This window comes from Marmota marmota, unplaced genomic scaffold, assembly GCF_001458135.2.
Source record: "Marmota marmota marmota unplaced genomic scaffold, marMar, whole genome shotgun sequence".
In the NCBI taxonomy this organism is placed as follows: domain Eukaryota; kingdom Metazoa; phylum Chordata; class Mammalia; order Rodentia; family Sciuridae; genus Marmota; species Marmota marmota.
This window is the reverse complement of record NW_026000026.1, coordinates 20595775-20617177: the sequence shown is the minus strand read 5'-3', so window position 1 is coordinate 20617177 and position 21403 is coordinate 20595775. Positions and strand designations below refer to the sequence as shown.

The 21403-nt window shown below is 51.2% G+C and overlaps 1 protein-coding gene and 1 long non-coding RNA gene across 2 annotated transcripts in view; one reads left to right on the top strand and one right to left on the bottom strand.

Annotated features, from left to right (window-relative positions):
• Ctnnbl1 (catenin beta like 1) overlaps window positions 1-21403 on the top strand; it is a 154420-nt gene that overhangs the window by 126052 nt on the left and 6965 nt on the right. The window contains exons 12-15 of the mRNA XM_015480807.2: window positions 2407-2504; window positions 4343-4423; window positions 19273-19410; window positions 19636-19708. Of these exons, the coding sequence (XP_015336293.1) occupies window positions 2407-2504; window positions 4343-4423; window positions 19273-19410; window positions 19636-19708 (390 nt within the window). The remainder of the gene's footprint in view (window positions 1-2406; window positions 2505-4342; window positions 4424-19272; window positions 19411-19635; window positions 19709-21403) is intronic.
• Window positions 12667-21403, bottom strand: part of LOC125618995 — a 28839-nt gene continuing 20102 nt past the window's right edge. Inside the window, exon 3 of the long non-coding RNA XR_007350460.1 lies at window positions 12667-12778. This is a non-coding gene — a long non-coding RNA (uncharacterized LOC125618995). The remainder of the gene's footprint in view (window positions 12779-21403) is intronic.

Sequence of the window (21403 nt, the reverse complement as noted above, 5' to 3'; positions counted from 1 at the left end):
CCGTGTTCCTGGTGCTCCTTGCCTTCCTGTTGGGGTGGGTCCTGTCCCCTCCACTTCCCATCTTACCCCTGCTCCCCTGAAGTCAGTTAAGGCAGCTGAGGTCACACCCCACAATCCCAGCTTTTCAGAGAGTTGAAAGAAAGATGCTAGAGGTGAATCTGGGATGTTTTTTTTTTTTTAAATATATACTTTCATTTTATTTATTTTTATGCGGTGCTAAGGATCAGACCCAGGGCCTCGCCCGTGCTAGACAAGTGCTCTACCTCTGAGCCACAACCCCAGCCCCGAACCAGGGGTTTTGAGAAGGTATATAATACCTCTGTGCAAAGTGTATTTTAAGAAAAACATTGTATTTTTTATACTTAAAAAATTGAATCTATCAATTCATTGAAACTGACAGCTCCTCAGGAAAAAGCCACCCAATTACTCTCAAATGCAAATACCCTTTAAGGATCATTTTTTAGCTGAAGGTTCTGAGAACATACTAGTAAAACAAAGGTAATATTCTCCTGAATTTAGGATAGATACTGTATACAGAAGCGGGGAAGCCATTTGGAAGATATCCAGAAGTCAAGAGTAGTCTGGCCCTGCTACCTAACGCAAGCCTGCTTTCTTACCATTCATTCAGCGGGTTTTTTCTCAGCTCCTGCGAGGTGCCAGACATTGTTTTAGAACTGTGGATGTAGCAGTAAACAAAGCAGGCTGAGACCCCTCCTGTGTGGAACTTGCCTTCTAATTGAAGGGAGGTGGTGAGCAGGGTGAGGCAGTAAGAACACGCCTTGAGAAGGTGACGCGGGCTGGAAAGTAAAGCAGGTGAGGCTGAAGGGCAGCCAGTGCTGGGCAGAGCCTCATGAGACAGGTGGTCCTAGGACAGGTGGTCGAGGAGTGGGCCCAGCAGGTGGGGGGTCTTCCAGGCAGAGAAGACAGCAGCCTGCTGGGGGGTTTTACCCAGATTTGACTAGGTTTTAACTGAAGACTCATTCCGTCTGCTCTGGCGATTGGGCCAAAGGGGGCAAGGGCGGAAGCCGAGAGACTCGCTAGGAGGCTCCTGACCATCCCGAGCAAGAGATGAGGGGCTGGGGGTCAGAGTAGCAGCGGCAGCGATGGCGAACGAGCTGGAATTCTGGGTATAATCTGCCAAGGTTTCTCCCTCAAGGACATCACCGTGTGGGCCTTGGGCAGTGGGAGAGCCTGGTTGCCACTAACTGGAGGGAGAAGACAGGGGAGCAGGTTCGTGGGAACTAGCTTTGGGACCATAAGTGGAAGGAGCTGCTCCATGGCCAGAGGGAGCGAGTGAGGGGTCGAGTGAGGGGTCGGAGGCCAGCCTGACCTCCAGGGCCCCGGCTCGAGTCTCCCTGTGGGACAAGATGAGATCACCAGGAGGCGACTATAAATGAAGAGAGACACTGAGGCCCGGCCCGGGGAACTCCGTGCTCAGAGGCTGGGGAACCAAGAGGCAGGGAGGCTTATAGTGCACGTGTCGAAAAGCCACAGGAGTGCAGAGTGACACCTCCGCAGTTGGGGAGGTGAGAGCGCTTCCTTGGGCCTCCCTTGATAGTCAAGAGGCTCTCTGGGAGCGCAAGGAGCTTGGGCACATGAGGATGCTCTTCAGTCTTCAAATAGAATCTGTTGTTGCACTCTGAGTGTTTATTTCAAAACAAACTGCACCATTTCTCCTTGAGTAGACTCCTTTTCAAGGTCACTATTGAAGGATTTTTAAAAATTCTTTTTAAAGAAGGGGTCTCTGCGTGACTGAAGCCTACACTATCCCCTTCGATTGCCCCTTTTCTCTGGGTAGAAAAGGGTTTCACGAGAGAGCCGCCGGGGTGCGTGGACTCACTGGGTACTGGGGGGGCACTGGTTCGAGGCCCTCATAGCCCAGCCACCTCACGCGGGAAGTGGGGGTTTTAGCTGCATCAGAATGCAGGTGATCATATGGGGACCCTATCATATTTTTTATTTAATTGGGGGGCATTTACTTGGGAAAGTTATGAGGAAATTTGAGAATTCTGTGGAACATTTCTTATTCGTGATTTGCTCGTGTCATGGCTGGTATTCATATTCTGTTCACAGGTTATTTCTGTAAGTGGGGGATTAGTTGAGGGTTCTGTTGTGGACAATAAAAATCAATTAATTCCAGGCAGGGTTGAGATTCTTTCTGAGCTTTGATTCACTTGTGAAGTCGTCCTTGAGGATATCATCCCTCTTGACGACGTGTCTTGTGCGGGGAGTGCAGATCAGTTCAGTTTTCCAATGACACAGTCGAGGTTCTTGTCTTATTAATCAATAGCAGCAGTCAGAGAAGGCCTACTTATTCCTCCTTCAATAGAACCAGGCCAGGCTTGAAGAGAGGTAATAATTACTGCTCTGATCTCAGCATGTTCTCTTTTCTCCTTCCCAACCCAGAGCATGTCTGTTCGATCCTGGCTTCCCTCCTGCGCAACCTGAGAGGGCAGCAGCGAACCCGGCTTCTGAACAAATTCACTGAGAACGACAGTGAGAAAGTGAGTGACTGGGATTGTGGGGTGGCAGCAGCACTGGCCTGGGTAGAGGGCTCCCTACCTAACGTGACCCCTTCCACGGATCACGTTTCTTGTGTCCCAAAGCACTCCTGAGGGAGGGGTGGTAACCTGAGAGTGAGAGCAGGGAGTGAGTTAGGATTGGGGCAGGGCGGGGCGGGGCAGGAGCGTAGGGCACAGCACAGTGGTCGGCAGCGTGGGCTTTGGTTCAGAGGCCTGGAGTTGAGCCTGGTTTTTTCTGCTTTCTGAGCCACTCTGAACCTCACTTCCCCTGGCTTTAAAATGGAGCCCGTGGTTCCCGTCTGAAGCGTCAGTGGGAGGTGAACTAGATGAAAACAGGTCATGACAAGGGCCCGCCCTGGTGGGCTGTGGAAGCTGGCAGTGATCACTCGGTCAAACGTGCTTAGGTGGATGTTCTATGTTGTTGTCACTCCTGCGAAACCTAGAGATTCTAACCACCCCGTGAGCTGCTGTTTGTGGAGTGGCCGCTGCAGAGAAGGTAGCCGAGTCTACATTCCAGCATCGGGTAATGCTCTATTCATGCTGGATGGACGTGCACATTTTTAGGTAGGGAAGTTGAAGCTTAGAGACATCGTATGACTTGCCCGAGATCACACCACTGTAATAGTAGATGTGGGACTTGAACCCAGGCTCCTGAGTGCAAAAAGCCTGCGTATTTTATCGCTCTGTATGTAAGAAGGCAATTCCAGGTGAGTAAAGGATCAAAGGCCCCTTTTAACATGCAGTCGCTTTCCTGCCACAGTAAGGCTGAAACGTTTTCCTCCCTGGGAGAGAGGTCTAGGACTGTCTCTTTGAGCCCACCTCTGGCCATTTTGCTGCCCTTACTAGCATGGCAAAAAACTATCGGTTTAGAACAAAAAACATTTTAGCAGTCACATGCATTGTGACATTTAACATCTGTGCTCCTGTTTCCTCACCTTTAAAATGAGGGTTGCTCTTCAGCTCTTCTGCTACCTTATGAAGTTTTTTAATGGTTTTAGAAAATAATGGATGTGGAAATACTCTGTAAACTGAAGTACACAAAGTCTTCAGGTCATCATTGTTAGCTGTGGAGCATTTGGGCACCGTCTCCCTGGACAATCTGAGGCCATATTGGAGACCATCTCCAATTGACCAATATCAGCCCCTCTGAAAATAAATGCCAGGTTGTCAGGAGCCGTGGTGACAGATCAGAAGTCTGGGCTGCTTCGCTGCACCCCTTCAGTTGTTTGGAGGTCTTGGGGGAAAATGAAACTTCTTCAAACCCAGGGAGTATTCCTTAGGTCATGCTTGAAGCGTGACTTTGCTCAGCCTAAAACTGATTTTTAGGTTATTCCCTTGCCAAAGTCAGGGCCTGTTTTCAAGTTGCTGAAGAAGTTTTTCTAGCACTGACTCAAAAGCAACTAAGGAGATTTTACTCAGACTTTTTTTTTTTTTTTAAGATCAGCTCTAGGGCAGAATCTGAACATGAAAGGTATCAGTTTGAAAAAAGGAATTTCTGTAAAGTTCTAAGTGAATATCAAGTATATAACTTCAAGCGCCTTCTCTTTGCAAGAAGAGACATGAATTTTTACTTATTTATTTGTTGTTAACAACTTGACCATCTGGGAGTCCTAGAGGGGCGCTGGGAGAGCGCAGTCTCCTTCGGGGAGTGGCCCCGTGTGGCTTTGTTCCCCTGGCTCTTCCTCATTCTGCTGTCTCCCTAAGCAGAGCTCGTCTCCATGTCAGAAGTGGCAGCGTGGCCCCCATGCATGGGATGAGAGGAGCCCCACCATCCTCTCGCTTTCCTTCTACTCCTGCCTGTGAATCTCTGTCTCTTTCAGGTTGACAGACTAATGGAGCTGCATTTTAAATATCTGGGTGCAATGCAGGTGGCTGACAAGAAGATTGAAGGAGAAAAACATGTACGTATCCCGCCTGCCTTGGCCAGCTATTGACCAACCCTCCATTCGGTCCCTGTGTACCTCCCCTGTCTGCCGTGTGCCACGTGAGGTGTTGTAAGAGCAAAGCAGTTGACAGTCTGCCAGCGGGTAGAACTACTGTCCCAACAGAGTGACAAGCTTTCAGGTCTGCCCTGGACACGGGAGGGTAACACAAGCACCCTAGACAGGAGCTTCTCTCAGAAAGTCTGGCTGGAGCAGAGCTGAGTCTGGGTGCCGTTGGCAGAGTTGTCTTGGTGCCCGGGCTTGCCAGCCATCGTGACCTGGAGGGAGGCGGTCTCAGGAAGGGCGGTCTCAGGAGGTGATCCCGGGCTGGAGAGTGGGAAGGGAGCTGAGAGCTTAGCCAATCCAGTCCCCCTTTTACAGATGGAAAACCAAAGAGCTAGGGAAGGGGGTCCCAGGGGCACCACAGCCGAGCTCAGCCCAGGGGTCAGCATGACTGGTTTTCTTTCCCCAGTGCTCACAGGGGGAGCGACACCGCCAGGTTGTTTCTTGAGGGGCTGTTCTTCCATGTGACTTTCCTGCCTTCTGTATTTTCCACCAGCTTCCATTCCATCCCCTGCCATCTCTGGCCTCTGCACTTCTTAATCAGGCTGTTTTCATGTCTGCTGTGCAGTGCCCAATTTGCATGCTGGCCCCAACAAGATACCCCTCAGTCTTTGGTCACATTACAACATGATCCCCTTCTTGCTTTTTTTCCCCAGCCTGTAGGAGACCGTGTTTTCTTGTGATCTTTATTCCCAGCAGCGCTCCGTTCTTTTCCCAATGTTCTCGCCTTAAAAACACATTTGAGGCTTTTGAGCTTCCTGGTCGGAGAGCCCCTTTCAGCATCGCCGCCCCCAGCTGTGCAGATGCCCCTGTGCCCTGGGCATTGTGCTGACACCTACTCCCCCCCAGGTGTGCAGGCCGGGGTGCCAGACTAGAGCTAGGGAGGCGCCTGCCTCCCCCCAGCCCCCCGTTTCACTTGATGAAGACCCGTAGACAGCAACTATGTTTCCGTGCTTGTGATTTCCCTGTGATCTCTAAACCTAGTAAGTGCTCAGATGTTTGCTGATTGATTGGATTGATCGGCTGGGACTTTCTTCTTTTACACAGTGAGACCACTGCAAGATAAAAGGCAGAGTCTCCAAAGCCTGAGCTGGACTTGAGAGACGAGCATGTTCCACACACGGCTCTTTAATCCACACCCCCACCCTCTCTGTTTTGTTCTTTGATTACCTTTCCTTTGCCATCTTTTCTTCCCTGTCCAGTAACTCGTCTATCCAGGGCGCCAAGCAACTGTTGAAATGCCAGAGTGGGATGTCCTTTCTCTTTGTTCAAACAATAATCAGGAACAAATTTCAATTCCCCCGGACTTGTACAAGCAAATAGCTACCAGACCACTGGAACTCCAGCCCTGACAGGATCCATGATGGACTCTGTAGGAGCAGAATCTGAGAGGCCTGAGGAGGAGCACCTGGGAGGAAGGTGACTCCATCTTGAAGTCACTGCCAGTCACAGCTGTCACTCTGCATTGTCACGTGGCCTCAGTTTCTTAGCTATGAAGTGATACTTGCCAAAGGCTCTTAGGTCCCCTCAGGCTTGATCTTTTCCTTAGATTCAGTTGAACATCCTTTAACAGTGGTTTGAGAAACGCAGTGAGGAGTGGTGAGTGACTGGGCGGTAGCAACAGTGAGGGCAGCACACTCGGGAGTCAGAGAGCCCAGGGCTTAGGGCCAGCTCTGCCACTGCGTCACGCAGAGCTCTTGGCCAGGTGAGCTGGCCTCTGCCAGCTTTGGTTTTCCTGTCTGTTAAATGGGGATAACAACTTCCTTGCCATTATTGTGAAGGCTAGATGTGAAGTATATAAAACACCTGACTCCATAAGCAGAGGCTGCTGATCCTGGTAGATTTTCTAGCTTCCATTGCATTTCTTGTGTAGCCTTCTAAGTAAGCCAGGCCTTCCTCTCCCCAAGCACATCCCCCTTATCAGATGTCCCAGAAGGAGCCGCCCAGCGGAACAGAACGTTGGCACCATCGAGTGCTCTGTTTGAGGGAAGCATAGACATGTTCTGTTTTTCTGGGCTTGGGCTTTTGCTTTTGCATGGCTGGGGGTGGACTCAGGGTCTGGCTAGTCAAGCACTCTACCGCCGAGCTGCGTGGACATGTTGAGGGAGAGCGAGTCAGCAGTTGGACCTCAGGGAGCGGCTTGCAGGTCGCTGTTGGGAAAGCTGGCCTGCTTCCTGCAGGATTATCTATTATCAGCACTGAAGAGGGCATGAGATTGATCAGCACTGATGGAGGGTGAGCACGCAGCCGCCCCCAGCATCACAGAGCTGCGTGTGCCACAGGCACTGGCCCTGCCATTCCCTGACAAACATCTGTCTCCTTGATGCCAAGGCCGTTTTGCTGGGCACTGGCAAACATTCCAAGGCCATTAGTGCTCAGCAGCCGCCGTGCTGCTCAGGAGCCGGGTGGGCGGGGGAGGGAAGCCTTTGTGAGCAGATTGCCGGCAGCCTCGGGCTCCGCCTGGCCAAGGATGCCCCTGCACGGGGAAAAGGGCTTAGAGCAGCATGGCTCCCTCTCACCCCCGCTCCTTGCAGCACCTCTCTGAGGCCCAACTGGTTTGTCTCCTCGCCCTACCCCACCCATTCAATTTAGATGTCCTGCACCAGTTAGAACTCGGCAAAAGAATGACAACTTGAATTGAGTGCTTATTTCTCAGGCATTTTGGTGACATTGACAGTAAGATCAGTGATGGAGAAATACCTACTTTATCAAGTCTGCCAACAAACAAAACCAAACCAAACCTAGCTGACAGATTCAGGCATTGATATTTGTAGTGTCCCAGCCACCCACCTTCCCATAACCCTCCATTGCTCTGGACATGGTGCTAGTGTCTCTGGTTCGCAGTTGACCAAGATTCACCAGGCAGGATCTAGTCATTTGGCAAATGTTGATGAGCACCTGCTCTATGCAAGGCACTGGGCCAGGCCCTGGTGGGGGGCAGGAGGCCAAAGTGCCAATAAGAGAGGGGGCCTAGGAGGGTGCTCCTGCTGAGGGCCAAGGGCCTGGGAACAGCTGGAGGCCCCAAGTAGTTTTTCAGGTGGGTCAGCAAAACTGCTGATACCAAACCTTGAAAGATGGAGACCTAGGAGGCATTTCCAGCTTGGGCAGGGACAGCCGAGGAGGGGCACTGGAGCCGAGGGGAGAGCATAGGAGTGGACAGCGTGAGAGGGAGCGCGTGCCCTCTACAGCCAGGCCTTTCCTAGGTTCTCCAGCTCCTGGCGAATAGCTTAGCTGCCCCAGCCTGTTTTCCTCCTTGGGGGCGTTTTAGTCTCCTGGTTGGTGTACTTTGAGAGCTTGCACGGGCAGTGATGGGGAACCACGAATGCCATACACGGAAGCTGCTGCTGTCCCGGCTTCTCACCGGCCCTTCCCCCTCGTGTTGGTTCAATGTCCAGAGCCTGCCCCGCTTCTGACTGTCGGGAGTAAGACGTAATTGGATAGGTGCTGGGAGGGACTTCTGATGGAGGAAGGGGGAGAGCCTCCGAGAGGCTTTTCTTTTTTAGTTCCTTGGAAAATTATACTCAGCAGGTTTATTCAGTAACGTGTTCTCACCACATACTTTGCACCATAATGACTTACAAATTGCATGCTAATTTTGCCACAGTTAAATCATTGCAGGCTTTTTTCCTGGAAAGAAAAAGATGGACTCTGTAATGAAACAGTATCCACAGGACTTGATGTCTTAAGCAGACTTTGACCATTTCCTCGGCATTTTGAGCTCACTCAGAGATTTGTGTGAAAGGGGCTGAAGTGCGGGAGTGAATGGGGGGGTGCGTGTTCCTGAAGCACCGGGTGAAGATGCAGACAGTGAAGTGTGAGGCTGCCGTCAGTTCATCTGCTAACTGCGCTACAAGCTTCCAGGGCAAGCTTTAAAAAAAAGAGAGAGAGAATCCTGCCGAGAGGTCCTCTCAGCTCTTCTTTAAACCAGAGGTTCCCAGACTCCCATCTCATGAATTTGCCAGAACATAGCTTTCTGCCAATAGATGCAGGGGAGAGGGAGTCATGGGGTGTCTCCTCTTCTCCTCTCCCTGCTTCTCTGTCTAGGACACCTGCGGTTTCAGCCATGCACCCCTTCATCCTCTGCCAACCCCCTTTCTTCTAATCCTCCTCTTTCTGTGATTGGAAGAGAAGTCAGTTGACCTGAGTTCTGGTCCCCCACCTCTGCCTCTTGCCTTGCAGTGTGGCCTTCAGCACTCCATTTGGCTTTTCTGACCTCTGTTCTCAGTCGGGGGGCTATTAGCTCCCCTCCCCCACCAGCCTCCCAGGCTGGTGGCAGGGTCTGCTGTGATGATGGGGGCTGGGTGACAGACCCCCCCCCACCTCTGCAGACACGAGCCAGCCGCAGCTGAACACCACCATGGGCTTTGCTGACTCAGTGAGTTCAAACCCAGGCTTGCGGCCCTAACCCTGGATAATCTGCTCCCCTCTTCCTCACACCAGGGCTGTTCAGTTTGACCAGGTCAAAAGCCTGGGTGTCAGCTGCCTGCTCCTGCCTCCCGCCACACCACCATCTGGTGAGCTCCGCCTGCAGCATCTCGGCTGCCCACCTCCTTTCCCTCCCTTCGCTGCCAGCACTGAATTGCAGGCTACCATTATCTTTTCTTCTTGTGCTAATGCAGCATCCACACTGCAGTGTGTTGACTTCGGCGTGCTCTCTCTGTCTGCCTTTAAACTAGTTCCAGGTCTTCAGGAGTCCTGCCTGAAACTCTGGTGGCATCTCACCCTTGTGGTGTGCACAGGCCGTTCCGCACCCCTGGTGCCTCCTGAACCTGTGCCTTCTCCCCGTTTGCCCATTGCCCTTTACTCTGCCTGGAACCCTTCTCTGTGCCCGCTTTTCCACATCCTTTTTCAGCAACTGGCCAGTCCCTCTGATTCCCTCAGGGTTGGGGCGTTCAGATTGGTCAGTCAATATGCACCGAGCGTTAGCCACACACAGGCATGCTGCCCAGTGCTTCACTGTCGGTTCCTGCAGAGAACCCTCCTTGAGACCCCTGGAGCCCCTCTAGGTGCCCAAGGGCACCCTGTGCACCACAGTCTCGGGCTGAAGATCAGGTACTGGGTCAGGACTACATAGTCATCAAGTCTGGCTGTGCCTCCACCAGCCCGATGACCGGAGGCAAGCCACTGAGTCACTCTGCTTCAGCTTCCCCATCAGTAGAAGGATGAGACTAGCGGTGCTTACAGGGTTGTGGGGAAGAGTGAATTAGAGCAGCTCCTGGCACAGGGGAGGAGGCCACACATGGGAGCTGCTGGCACAGCGATTTTGGCCTGCACTCCTTTGGTTGTTGTTGTTCTTTTTAGATGTATATATGTCATCAGAGTGGATTTGACATATTATACACACAGGGAGCATAACGTATTCTAATTAGGATCCCATTCTTGTGGTTGAACATGACGTGGAGTGTCACTGGTGGCATATTCATATATGAGCATAAGGAAGTCATGTCTGATTCATTCTGTTATCTTTCCCATCCCCCTCCCTTCCCCTCATTCCCCTTTGTCTAATCCAGTGAACTTCTGATCCCCCCCATTCCAACCCTCACCTTATTGTGTGTTAGCATCCACATATCAGAACATTTGGCCTTTGATTTTTTGGGGGGATTGGCGTATTTCACTTAGCACAATAGTCTGCAGTTCCATCCATTTACCAGAAAACACCGTAATTTTATTTTTCTTTATGGTTGAGTAACATTCCATCATGTATATGAACCACATTTTCTTTATTCATTCATCTGTAGAAGGGCATCTGGGTTAGTTACGTAACTTTGCTGTTATGAATTGAGCTGCTATAAACATTGACGTGGCTGCGTCACTGTAGTATGCTGATTTTAAGTCCCTTGGGTATAAACCAAAAAGTGGGATAACTAGGTCAAATGGTGGTTCCATTCCAAGTTTTCTAAGGACTCTCCATTCTTCTTTCCAGGTTGGTTGCACCAATTTGCAGTCCTACCAACAACATATGAGTGTGCCTTTTTCTCCACATTATCGTGTCCTGTACTCTAGTCTGTCTCCCTCTAAACCAGTTCCGGGTCTTCACAAGTGGGACTGCTCTTATTCGCTTTCTCTGCTCCTTCAGGGGATCTGCATTTCATGGCCTTATGTTGTCCTGTCTACTGTTGTGGAAGCTGTGGTTCTCTCCAGACCGGCTTGTATGTTGTCGATATTTAAATGAGCAATTCTGGCCTTTTCCTTACAGGGAATATGTTAAGTAAATTAGAAACACAGACCCCTGTGACAGGCAGAATGGCAGGGCAGAAGGAGCCGTGGCGTCACGTGGCTCAAGGTTAAGTGCCAGCTCTGCTGTGCACGAGCTCTGTGCACTTGGGAGATGCCTCACCCTACATGGTTTTTCTGGGTAGCTTTATTCCACGGTCACTTTGAGGATTAATGAGTGTTAGTGGAAACCTGGCACAAGCTCTTGTGCTGAGGTGACCTGACCTTTAGTCAGTGTCTTCTCAGGGGCAGAGCTCTGACCCGAGACCCTTGGATGCTTGTTTGAGCTGCTGTCAGCTAGTTGCCTCCCCCTTACCACCTCCCCAGCCTCAGTTTCCCCAGCTCGCAAAGACATGTGGTCTCTAGGACCGCCCTCCACAGTCTGCCCTATTTTAGAAGCTTTTGGAGGAAGGTGTGGTTTTGCTGGTGTTCGTGCTCCTAGTCTCTGTGCGCCTCTCTCTCCTGTGGTTCAGGTTTCTCCCCTTGCTTTGGAACATACAAAGGAGTAGGCGTTTTCTGAATGGTGGGGCGTTCTTACCCATGAATGCAAACAGTCTCTGATGGTTGGGGCTCCCTGTTCCAGCCGTGAGCTGCGTCCTCTTATTGAAGCAAGAGGGATTCCTATCAGCTTCACAGAAGCCTCTTTTGACTGTCCCCTTCTGTCAGCCTGGGGTAGTTTGCTGCCTGTCAGGGGCAGATTGGAAATGGCATCGGCGTGCTCACTTGGAGGGCTCGCAACTGACTGCGGAGAGATGGAGGCGCACGGGAAGCCGGCGATTTGGTAGTGCTCCCAAAGACAGATTAACATTTAAAGTGAAGATGTGCTGGGAGCGGGAGGCAACACAACCCTGTGGAAATGGCACCTTGATGCTCCACATACCACCTCCCTGTGTATCTTTGGAGATGAATCTGTTTATTTTAGCAGCCCCAAAACAGGCTTATGCTGCCATGAATTGCAATCTGTTCTACTTAATGCGCCATTCACTGAATTACCATCTAAGTTTTTATTCTAGCCCTCTCTATGGAATGAACAAAACAAAACCTATCAGTGGGTTTTTGGGTGTGTTTTTTTGTTTTGTTTTGTTTTTATTTATTTATTTATTTTTAACACTTTCGAATTGCATGCAGAATTTGCTGGCTTCCCCGCATCCCCACCCCCTGCTTCATTTTAAATTTCTTCAATTTATAGGGAAATGATAGGCCAACAAGCTAGGTGAGCTTACATTTAATGCTACTGGTTTGCATTAGTTCCCAGATATGGCATAAAGAAAAAAAGCCCACTTAACCACTCATATGCTAATACTGAGAAAGGTCCATAAAACAAAGACTCTGTCTCCCTTTGAACTGTGAAAGTGAGCCCACACTTGGAGTCGGATTTGTGTGAATTTCTGTTCTCCCTCCGCCACTTACACCATGAGCTTTGTGAGTATAGGACAGACTCATCTCTCTGATCCTCAGTTTCCAGTTTGAGAAGTGGAGACAGTAATCGTTCTTCTTCTGGGGTTTTGTGAAGAATATGAGAAATCCATGATGGTGCTTCACTTGGTGCCGGCCGGGCAAGGGGCTCAGGAATATCACCGTTTTAATCCCTCTTTACCGCCCGTCCCTGGCCACAGTGAAAGGACGAGTATGAAAGGTGTTGGGCTAGGGAAGCATTTTCCGCTCAAGTCTCCAGCTGGAACTCAATGACAGCCGTGTGACATCTGTCTCCATCTTTCCATCTGAAATCAGCAAATGATGTTTGCCATGCACACTCAACACGGGCAGGTACCGAGTTGAGAAGTGAGCACTGCTGTGTTGTCACCACTTCACAAAGAAGGCGGTCACCTTCCCTCTCCTCGCAGGGGAGGTGGTGGATCATTCTGTGGAGGTCTCTCTGAAATCTCAAGCCTCCTTTCTTATTCCAGATGCAAGCTGACGTGGGTGGAGGTTCTCGCCCTCAGTTTGTGTGAGGGGAATATGTCAACCGGGCTCTTGGAATTTCTCTGTAATCCCCTGTTGATCATAGTCCCATTTGAGAGCACTTGAGTTGCAGGCCTGGTTTTAAGTGGCCTGTCTCTGTTAGAGGGAAGTTTAATTGAGGAGCTGAGCTGACTGCCAGCGAGGACCATCACGTCCTGTTGGTGCTGCGTTGCTCCAGCTGGAGACCTGTCTTGCGTGGCTGTCCTGACGGCCATCAGCTTAATCCATCTGTACACCCAGTACAGGAAGGAACCCGTTACCCGTGAGGTGCCTCGTCCCTCGATTTGCCACAGATCATCTGAGCCAAAAGGAACCTTCTGGAGCACCAGACCAGGGAGACCAAGGTGAGGCTGGCTGCCTCCCCGCTGTTCTGCAGTCAGCAGGCAATGCTCACTGACCTCAGGGCTCTTCCCCACTGAGTCCCACTGCTCCACACCCTCTGCCATGTTGTCCTCTGCAGCCTCTATGGTGGGTTAGAGTTGACACTCGGGACAAGCCCGCTCTTCTTTGCCTGGTCCAGAACAGGCTTCTCATTTTCCAGCAAAGAAGCTGAAGCCAAAAAAGTTGATTGACTTGCCTAAGGACACTACGAAGTCAGTATTAGAGTTGGGGTCTGATCCCATTGGCATAGTGTTCTGTCCCGCCTTGACAGAGGAACTGGTTGTGGAATTTATATATTATATTTCCAGGAAATTTTACCACTTTACTTAAGCATTTTTGGTACTGTCAGAGGGTCTCTAGAGACAAAGAAAGGGGGTGGTCAGCGACCTTCTTTAGAAAGGGGTATTTGTGCCAGGGACAGTGGCCCACACAGCTTGGGAGGCTGAGGCAGGAGGATCACGAATTCGAAGCCGGCCTTAGCAAAAGCGAGGCACTAAGCAATTCGGTGAGACCCTGTCTCTAAATAAAATACAAAATGGAGCTGAGGATGTGGCCCCTGAGTTCAATATCTGTTTACCCCCCCCAAAAAAAGGGGGGGGGATATTTGTTATTTGTTAGCTCAGTGTCCATGTACTGAGGAGGCTGTGCTGCCGGATGGGTCTCTGAACAGCCAACTGGCTGCACTCTGTTGCTGGTCACTTTTAAAACCTGCTACCTCAGTCAGCTGGGCTCCTCCCTACCATCACGTAGGAAAGGAAGCAAGGCCGTTTGTGTACTGCTAGTGCATAACCTTTGGAGTACCTGAGCTCACACTTCTTCAGTTTGTGAACCTTTACATGGGACAGAATAGGGTGGCAAGAAGCTCATGATGAGTTTCTCTTTGATTCTTACAACTTTTACGTTACTGAATCCTAGCCAGCTGCAGGAGTTGAGTTATACCAGCAGCCATTGGGGAGCCTCAGATACCTTAAAAATTGTTTCAGAAGTCTAGATCAGCTTCACCATACAGAGAAACCCTAGGGACCACATCAAGTCCTTATCCCAAGGTCAATTTTTTGTCTTAGGAACCCAGAAAGGCATTAGAAATTCATTAATCTGTTCATAATAAGTTGGCTCTGTGCGTACATAGTAAGGAAAGGGTAAAAGTAAAGTGACATGCCATCTCACTTCCTTTTAAAGATACCAGAACTTGAGAAGATGTACCTCTTAAGAACTGGGCCCAGAGTTTCTCACTGCCTTATTCTGCATCACCTCCTGCTTCTTTTTTTCCCCTTAAACAGCGAGTGTGCATCTGTGCTCAGCTAACTCGCATCCTCCCGGTAGTAAATACTCCGTGCCGCGGTGTCGGAGCCGGCGAGATAAGGTGCTGTCCTGACAGCACTCATCTTCCCTGCGTGCCATCTCCCCAGCGCTCTGAAACTGCCAGGGCAGAAGCTCCGTCTTCAGAAGCTGATCTGCTTCTTGCGTGCTTCCCGCTGCTATGGTGAAGTCTTTCTGGGAGATGAGCTATCGTCCTATCTCAGATCTACATTCGAAAATTTCACTTTCAAAACATAAGGCCGTACATCTCAAGTAGAATGTCAAGTTGAATGGTGTCAGGGAAGTTCTGAGGGAAGAGGGAAGAGAGGGGAACACGGAGCTTGGCATGGCTCTCATGCGTCCTGGGTCCAGCCTCTCTAGAGGACACAAGTCATAGGGCCCAGTACAGCCTGCCAGGTTAAAGCGTCAAGTTGGTGGGAAAGTGCGAGAAAGGAAGAATTGCCAGGGTACTTCTGACCTCAGGAGAGAAACTAGGGGTTGCTCACTCCACTCCTGAGCCTTCCATTACTCTCCTTGACCTCTTCCTTTGTTCTCTGGCCAAGTCTGCAGTTAGTATCTGCACAGACGTGGCAGTGTAGGAAGAGTTTGGGCCAGGTCTGCTGCCCCAGCATGGCTTGAACTGTATTCTTTGCTATCATGGGTAAGAATTCCCACCTCGCAGTGATGGATTGTGGGAAGCCCGGGAGTGAATATACGTAAGCCCTGCGCCTGACGCAGAAGCAGTCCTCGGGGACGCTGGCTGCTCCCTTTGGTGGGTGGGTGAAGGTAGCAGCCGTTATTATTCACTCTGCCTCCCACATCACAGTGGTCATCAATCAAAACTAACATGATCTGCCGATAGCACAGCTCAAGTAAGCAAAAAAAAAAAAAAAAAGATCCTCCCTGCTCCTTCCTAATGTTTGTGTTAGTGATAAGACAGTCCCCTGCTTTCCCAGAGTTGACTTCTCTCTGCCGTGATTTCATGTGCACCGGATGCCCTTTTCCATCCCTGTCAGACTCAGGGCCTTCCAGCTGCAGCTCCAAGGTTGCATTTCTGGAACTCTCCTGACTGCCCCTGACAGGACGAGCCGGTCTTCCTGGGGGGTTCCCATAGCAGCTGGTACAGCTGAGAAGTCCTGTGTAATTGCAGCTATTATTTTTTTCAGAAATTATTTATTCCTATTTGTTGATCTCTCAGACTTAAGCACCTTGGTTGTGGGAACTTTCATTTGTCTTTGCTGTCCCTGCGTATCACACAGCGCCACGGCACACGCGGCGGTTCAGGAAGTCCTTATTGGGTGGATGTGTCCATGGGTTCCGCTCTGGGTCCGGTGTTTGCAACTCCAGAGGCCTCCTCTCTTCTCTTCCTCCTCCTCCTCACATGGGCTGAGGCTGTGGCCTCCCAGCCATGCCCTCTACCAGCTCCCCGTGCTCTAAGCCGTGTGTCCATCATAGGACCGTGGACATATTCTCAAGACATTTTCCTACACGGTGCTGACAATTTGCAGTCCCTGGCATCTAACTTCTGGCCAGCACTCCAGCTCCCACCTGCGCCCCTCCCAGCACCCTCCCTCACTACGTCCTGGTCTTTCTACCCCGACCACTCAGCTCTTGCTACACCCAGCTCGTTAAATGGCTTGAGGCAGTGCCTGCCTTCTTTTCAGCCCTCTGACTGATGCTCTCCAAGAGCCAACTAAACCCAAAGTCCTTTGCGAGGTGCTCCCCAGCGCCCACAGCTCTTGGCTTCAGGATCTACAGGAAGGCGGCCCGCATGTGAGTCGCCAGCACAGTGGGCCACGGGAGGTGCCGTGACAGGTGCACTCCCAGGGCGTGGGTGTCTAAAGCTGGAAAGTCGTATCTGCTTGGGGATCTCGGGAAATGTGAGAAGTGTCACATTGTAGACGTGGGTATATCATGGGGTGGGGAGGGTAGGACCAACCTTACAAGGAAAGGTGAGGAGACCAGAAAAGGGAAGCAGGCCCAGCTGTGTGGGTTGGGGAGTGCTAGAGGGCAAGAAGCATGGACAGCTGGAAGCATGTCCCCTGGGGGTGGGACACTGGGAAACCGTGCCTTTAAGGCATTTGCTCTGTTGTCTGCCCACCGGGTGCCCCAACTTGTCAGCCGAGCTTGATCAGCACTGCCAACTTACAGCTGTAACTTGTGTGTCCCTTTACTTCAGGTCATTTCCTGTCTCTATGACCTCCCTAGACAGTCTGCTCCTGGGTGATCAAGACCAGGGCTTCTCCTAACCTCCATTTTCCTTTTTTCTTTTCCTTTTTGTGCTTTAACTCAGCACTTTGGATTGTGTCCTTGCTGCCAAGCTCTCAGTAGGGCCAGGAGTCTGAATTCTCTGCATCCCGTAACTCATTTCCCTTCAGAAATGAATCAGGGTGCCCCGTCCCCAGGGAGTCCATATTCTAGTAACTGGTAATTAAGTAATTATGGGCAGGTTTGCCTCTCTGCCCTGGTTTCTGGTCCATACAGTGGGATCAATAATACCTCCCCGCCATCTTTACGTTTGCTAGTAAGGACACGTATGTGTAATGACACTTTAAACTCTGTAGCAATACAGAAATAGGAAGTGTTAGCCCCAGATGCTTTTCGTGTGGTCAAAGTCAGAAGAGATTTTCCTTCCTGGTCCCAGTTGCTGAACACTTTGGAGTGGAGGAGCAGGAAATTAGGATTCTGAGCACACGAGAAGCTAGAGCGACTCCTCTTCTTTTAAACTCCTCGGCCGTCAGGCCAGTGCTCCATGACCACCTTGTGAACGTTGGCGGAATCACCAGCTTACCAGGGAATCTGCTGCCAAATGGAGCCAAGAGTTAGTGGCAGCGACTGGCAGGGCACAGTGGCCCTGGTGGGCTGCGGCCCTCTGCCTCAGAGACAGGCCTTCAGTGGGGAGATGAAAAGTAGCCTGTGCGGCTGCAGGCGGCCCCCAGGCAGATGAAGAAGCGGGTTACCGCGCGTCAGTGGTCCCTGAGGGGTTCTTGTGGAGATGGATGACCACAGTGCTGAGCCCTTGCAGTTCGTGGGAGTGGAAAACAGCATCCCCAGGGCTCTGTCAATGACAGGAGCTGAGCTGTCAGAAGGAACCATGGCCATAAAAATACCGATGGAATTAAGTAATGGGTTGTTGTCATGAGAAGTGTGGGCAGGCACCTGCCGTCCTAAGTGTCCACTAGAAGCGTCCACTAGTCATGTGACCGAGGCTCTCCTAAGAGCTCACAGACTGAAGTACAGATGACATTTTTCTCTCATTTGCCACGTGAAAGTTTACTGATCTGGGGACAAACCAAATTCAGGCCCGCGGTCTTCCCACAGCTCACAGTTGGCAGGAAGTAGATAGTGATGAAGTCGGAGTGTGTGTCCCTTTACTTCATGTCATTTCCTGTCTCTGTGACCTCCCTAGACAGTCTGCTCCTGGGTGACCGACCAAGACCAGGGCTTCTCTTAACCTCCATTTTCCTTGTGTGACCATGGTGGGCAGCCAGAGGCCTCAAGCAGTGACTCACCCAAGGTGCTCAGGGATTTGGGGAAGGGCCTTGGGTGAGGCAGTTGAAAGGTCGTGTGGGCTTGAGCGACACCCAGGGTCCGTGGCAGGAAGGTGGCGGGGGCTTGAGCTGGGGAGAACAGCTCTCCCAGGAGAAGAGCCTGTAACCTCCTGGGTGGGGGCGAGGGTGACGGCTGCAGGGGTGACGGCACAGCTCTGAGCACACTCAGCTGACCGAGAGCATGCTGTGAGCGGTGGATCGCCTGGTGTGTGGACTGTAGTGCTATGAAGATGTTTTTAAAAAGAATCCACTGGAGAGGAAGAGGGGCAGGGTTCAAAGGACTGGGAAGGAGACCCACGCACTAGGCCTGTGGCAGAGAGGATTGTTGGGTTGTGAGCTGCAGTGGCAGCGCTGCACCCTTGGCAGTGGACACAGCGTGAACGAAGGATGCATGGGCACAGAAAGGCTGCCTATACCTCGGCTTCACTAGGCACCCAGAATCATGGAGAAAGGAGGCCTTTCTTCACCGCCAACCTGACTGGGAAGGGGAAGGGTTAAGGGAGAAGTTATATATGGCCGCCCAAACCAAGCATCAAGAAGGAGTGGGCCAAGAAGTTAACTTCCTAGAAGGAGAGGGTAGAATAGTGGTCACCAGAGGCGAGGAAGCGGGGCAGACCAAAATAGTTAGATGGGCTTGAGCCCCAGTGTTCCACAGCACAGCGGGCGACTGTGGTTCACAATTTATTACATATTACATAGAGAACTAGAATAGAGTTCAGGGTTCCCACTACAAAGAAGTGATACATGTTTAAAAGGAGGTAGAAATGCTAATTACCCTCATTTGATCATTATACTTTGTGTACATGAATCGAAAGATCACACTGTACCTCATAAATATGTATAATTGTTATGTGTCAATTAAACATCTTCTAAGATAAAATAAATTTTTAAAAGACTGAGTGGAAACCAATACATAGCTTAGATTTATATCCCTTCAGCTTATTTTTTTTTAGTTTTAATATGTGGATAAGATCATTGTGGCCCTCATTCATCAGATAGAAAAGAAATGGGGGTGCTGGGGCTGGGGCTCAGGGGTAGAGCACTTGCTTAGCATGTGAGGCCCTGGGTTCGATCCTCAGCACCACATTTAAATATATGAATGAAATAAAGGTCCATCAACGTCTAAAAAACAATTTTTTTTTAATGGCTTTAAACTTGACTTCTGGGGCCTCTGCAGTCCATTAAGTGAGGAGCCAAGAAAGACCCTTCAGGGCAGTGGGAGAGGCGAGTCAGGACGAGGTAGTTTTCCTGGGCGTTGGAGTTCCTGTTCTTCACGTATTAACCGTGGCCAGGTGGAAACCCACTCTGCGGATCCACTCGCCGTCCAGCTTTTATGCCCACATGCCCATTTGATTCTAGGACATTGTGCGGCGTGGAGAAATCATAGACAATGACATGGAGGACGAGTTCTACCTCCGGCGCCTGGATGCGGGGCTCTTCGTCCTCCAGCACATCTGCTACATCATGGCTGAGATCTGCAATGCCAACGTCCCCCAGGTAGCAGGGGCCTCCCAGATGGGCCTGACCTCCCTCCCTCCTTCCTGGCACCTGGTGGGTGGAGACTTGCAAGGAAAGAAGTGGGTCGTGCTCTCCTGGGATTCCCTCCCTCCGTGTGTACCCTTGTTTTCAGGGGTGGGTGAGGGGATTGAGGTGCTCTACTCTGGTGTTGCTGGGACAAACGCCCCCTTTTCCTTCTCTCCTTGCTCTTCCCCCTCCTTTCAGATCCGCCAGAGGGTCCATCAGATACTAAACATGCGAGGAAGCTCCATCAAAATTGTCAGGCACATCATCAAGGGTGAGTTGGATGCGCCTGTGTCTGGGCTCTGGGAGTCACGCTCCACTCGCTTCCCAAGCCTCTTGCGTGTCCCTGGTGTCTGGCACTGAAAGCATCAGTGGGTCTTCTTGTTCACTGTGTCCAAGTCGTCTTCATCAGAACTCTGTGAAGACTAACCCTGCGAGTCTCTGCCTCTGCCCCTCCGGTTCTAGAATGTAAACACACACCAAATAAGAAGCAGAGGGCTCAGAAATATTTGTTTAAAAAGCAAAATGAAGGGCTGGGGCTGGGGCTCAGTGGCAGAGCCCTTGCTAGCACTTTTGAGGCACTGGGTTCAATTCTCAGCACCACATAAAAATAAATAACAGTATTGTGTCCATCTACAAGAAAAATACATATGTAAAAGCTAAACAGGCACTCTAGTTTCTGACTATATAGTGGAATGAAAGAAAGCAAGGATAAGACGAGAAATAGCTGGAAACATGCAGGCCAGGAAGCAGACTTGGGGCAGCGTGGTGGAGTGGGAAGGGTAGTCTCATGTCCTTTGCTGAGTGCACTGACTCACTTTTCCTTGTGAGAAGAAGACATTTTGCAAATGTTGCATAAGGTACTGCCTAATGTGAGGTGAGCACTCAAGTCACTTTGAGTTGCCCTCTGTCCTCTGTCACCCCTTGGACTCCCCGAAATGCTAGACCTGCCCCAGCTGGAGTGGCTCTGAAGCAAGCAAGCCTCAGTCAAAAGCAGGGCCACGTGTGTACTTGAGCTGCACAGACTGACACACCTGGGTGGTGGTCGGTGGGAGACACTGCAGTATGGGTGGCATCGGGGTTTGTAGAGTCAAGCTGGCCCGGATGACCAGAGTCTCCTTCTCTGGCCCTTGTTCTGGCCCATTTCTAAGATGAGGGACTGAGCTGGGCTTCCAGGATTGGCCTTGAAGTTGCTCCTGGGCCTGCATCCTGACCCTGCTACTCACTGGGATGCCCTGGGCAGGAGCCCAGGTGCTCTGTGCCTGGCAGAGTGGGCCTGAGGTGTGGGTGAGGAGCTCGAGGGCTGCATGGGCCATAACAAGCTCTCAGCAGACCCTAGCCTGTGGCACCATGAGGCGTTGTGATGATCCTCCTCCTCATCATCATCATCAGTGAGGTGTAGCTAAAGTCCTGTGAGAAGCCTTTTGAGAGAAGTGGCACTGAGCTGGTCTGTGGGTCTGGGACAAGGACATTCCACAAAGATGGAACAGTGTGATTGAAGGCACAGGGCTGGAAGTCGTGTGCTCAGCACCGCCCTGCAGGCAGGCCACACGGCAAGGCTGTGTGCCCGTGGTAGACAGGGCACGAGGCCTCGGGTCTGTTGTTCAGAGAGGGCAAGCGGCGAGCCTGCCCTGCTGTGGCTCTTGTCGGGACCCAGGGTGCTCTCTTCCCGTGGGCACCGGATCCACAGAGATTCTGCTGCCGTCGTGCTGCCGCCTCCCTTGGGTGTAGCCGCAGTGACACGCGACTACAGCCTTTAAGTGGCATTTACTTTTAACGCCCACGTGTGCAATTAGAACTTTCATTATTCCGGGCTCTCCTGTCTTGCGTGGCGGCTTCTCCCGCACTCCATCCCTGGGATCCGAACAGTGCTGGGCGGGGGGTGCTTTTTCTTCCTCGAACCCTGCTGTGCGTAGCTGAGGTGGATCAGAGCTCCCTGCTGCCGGGAGCCAGCCCCCCCCCCCCCCCC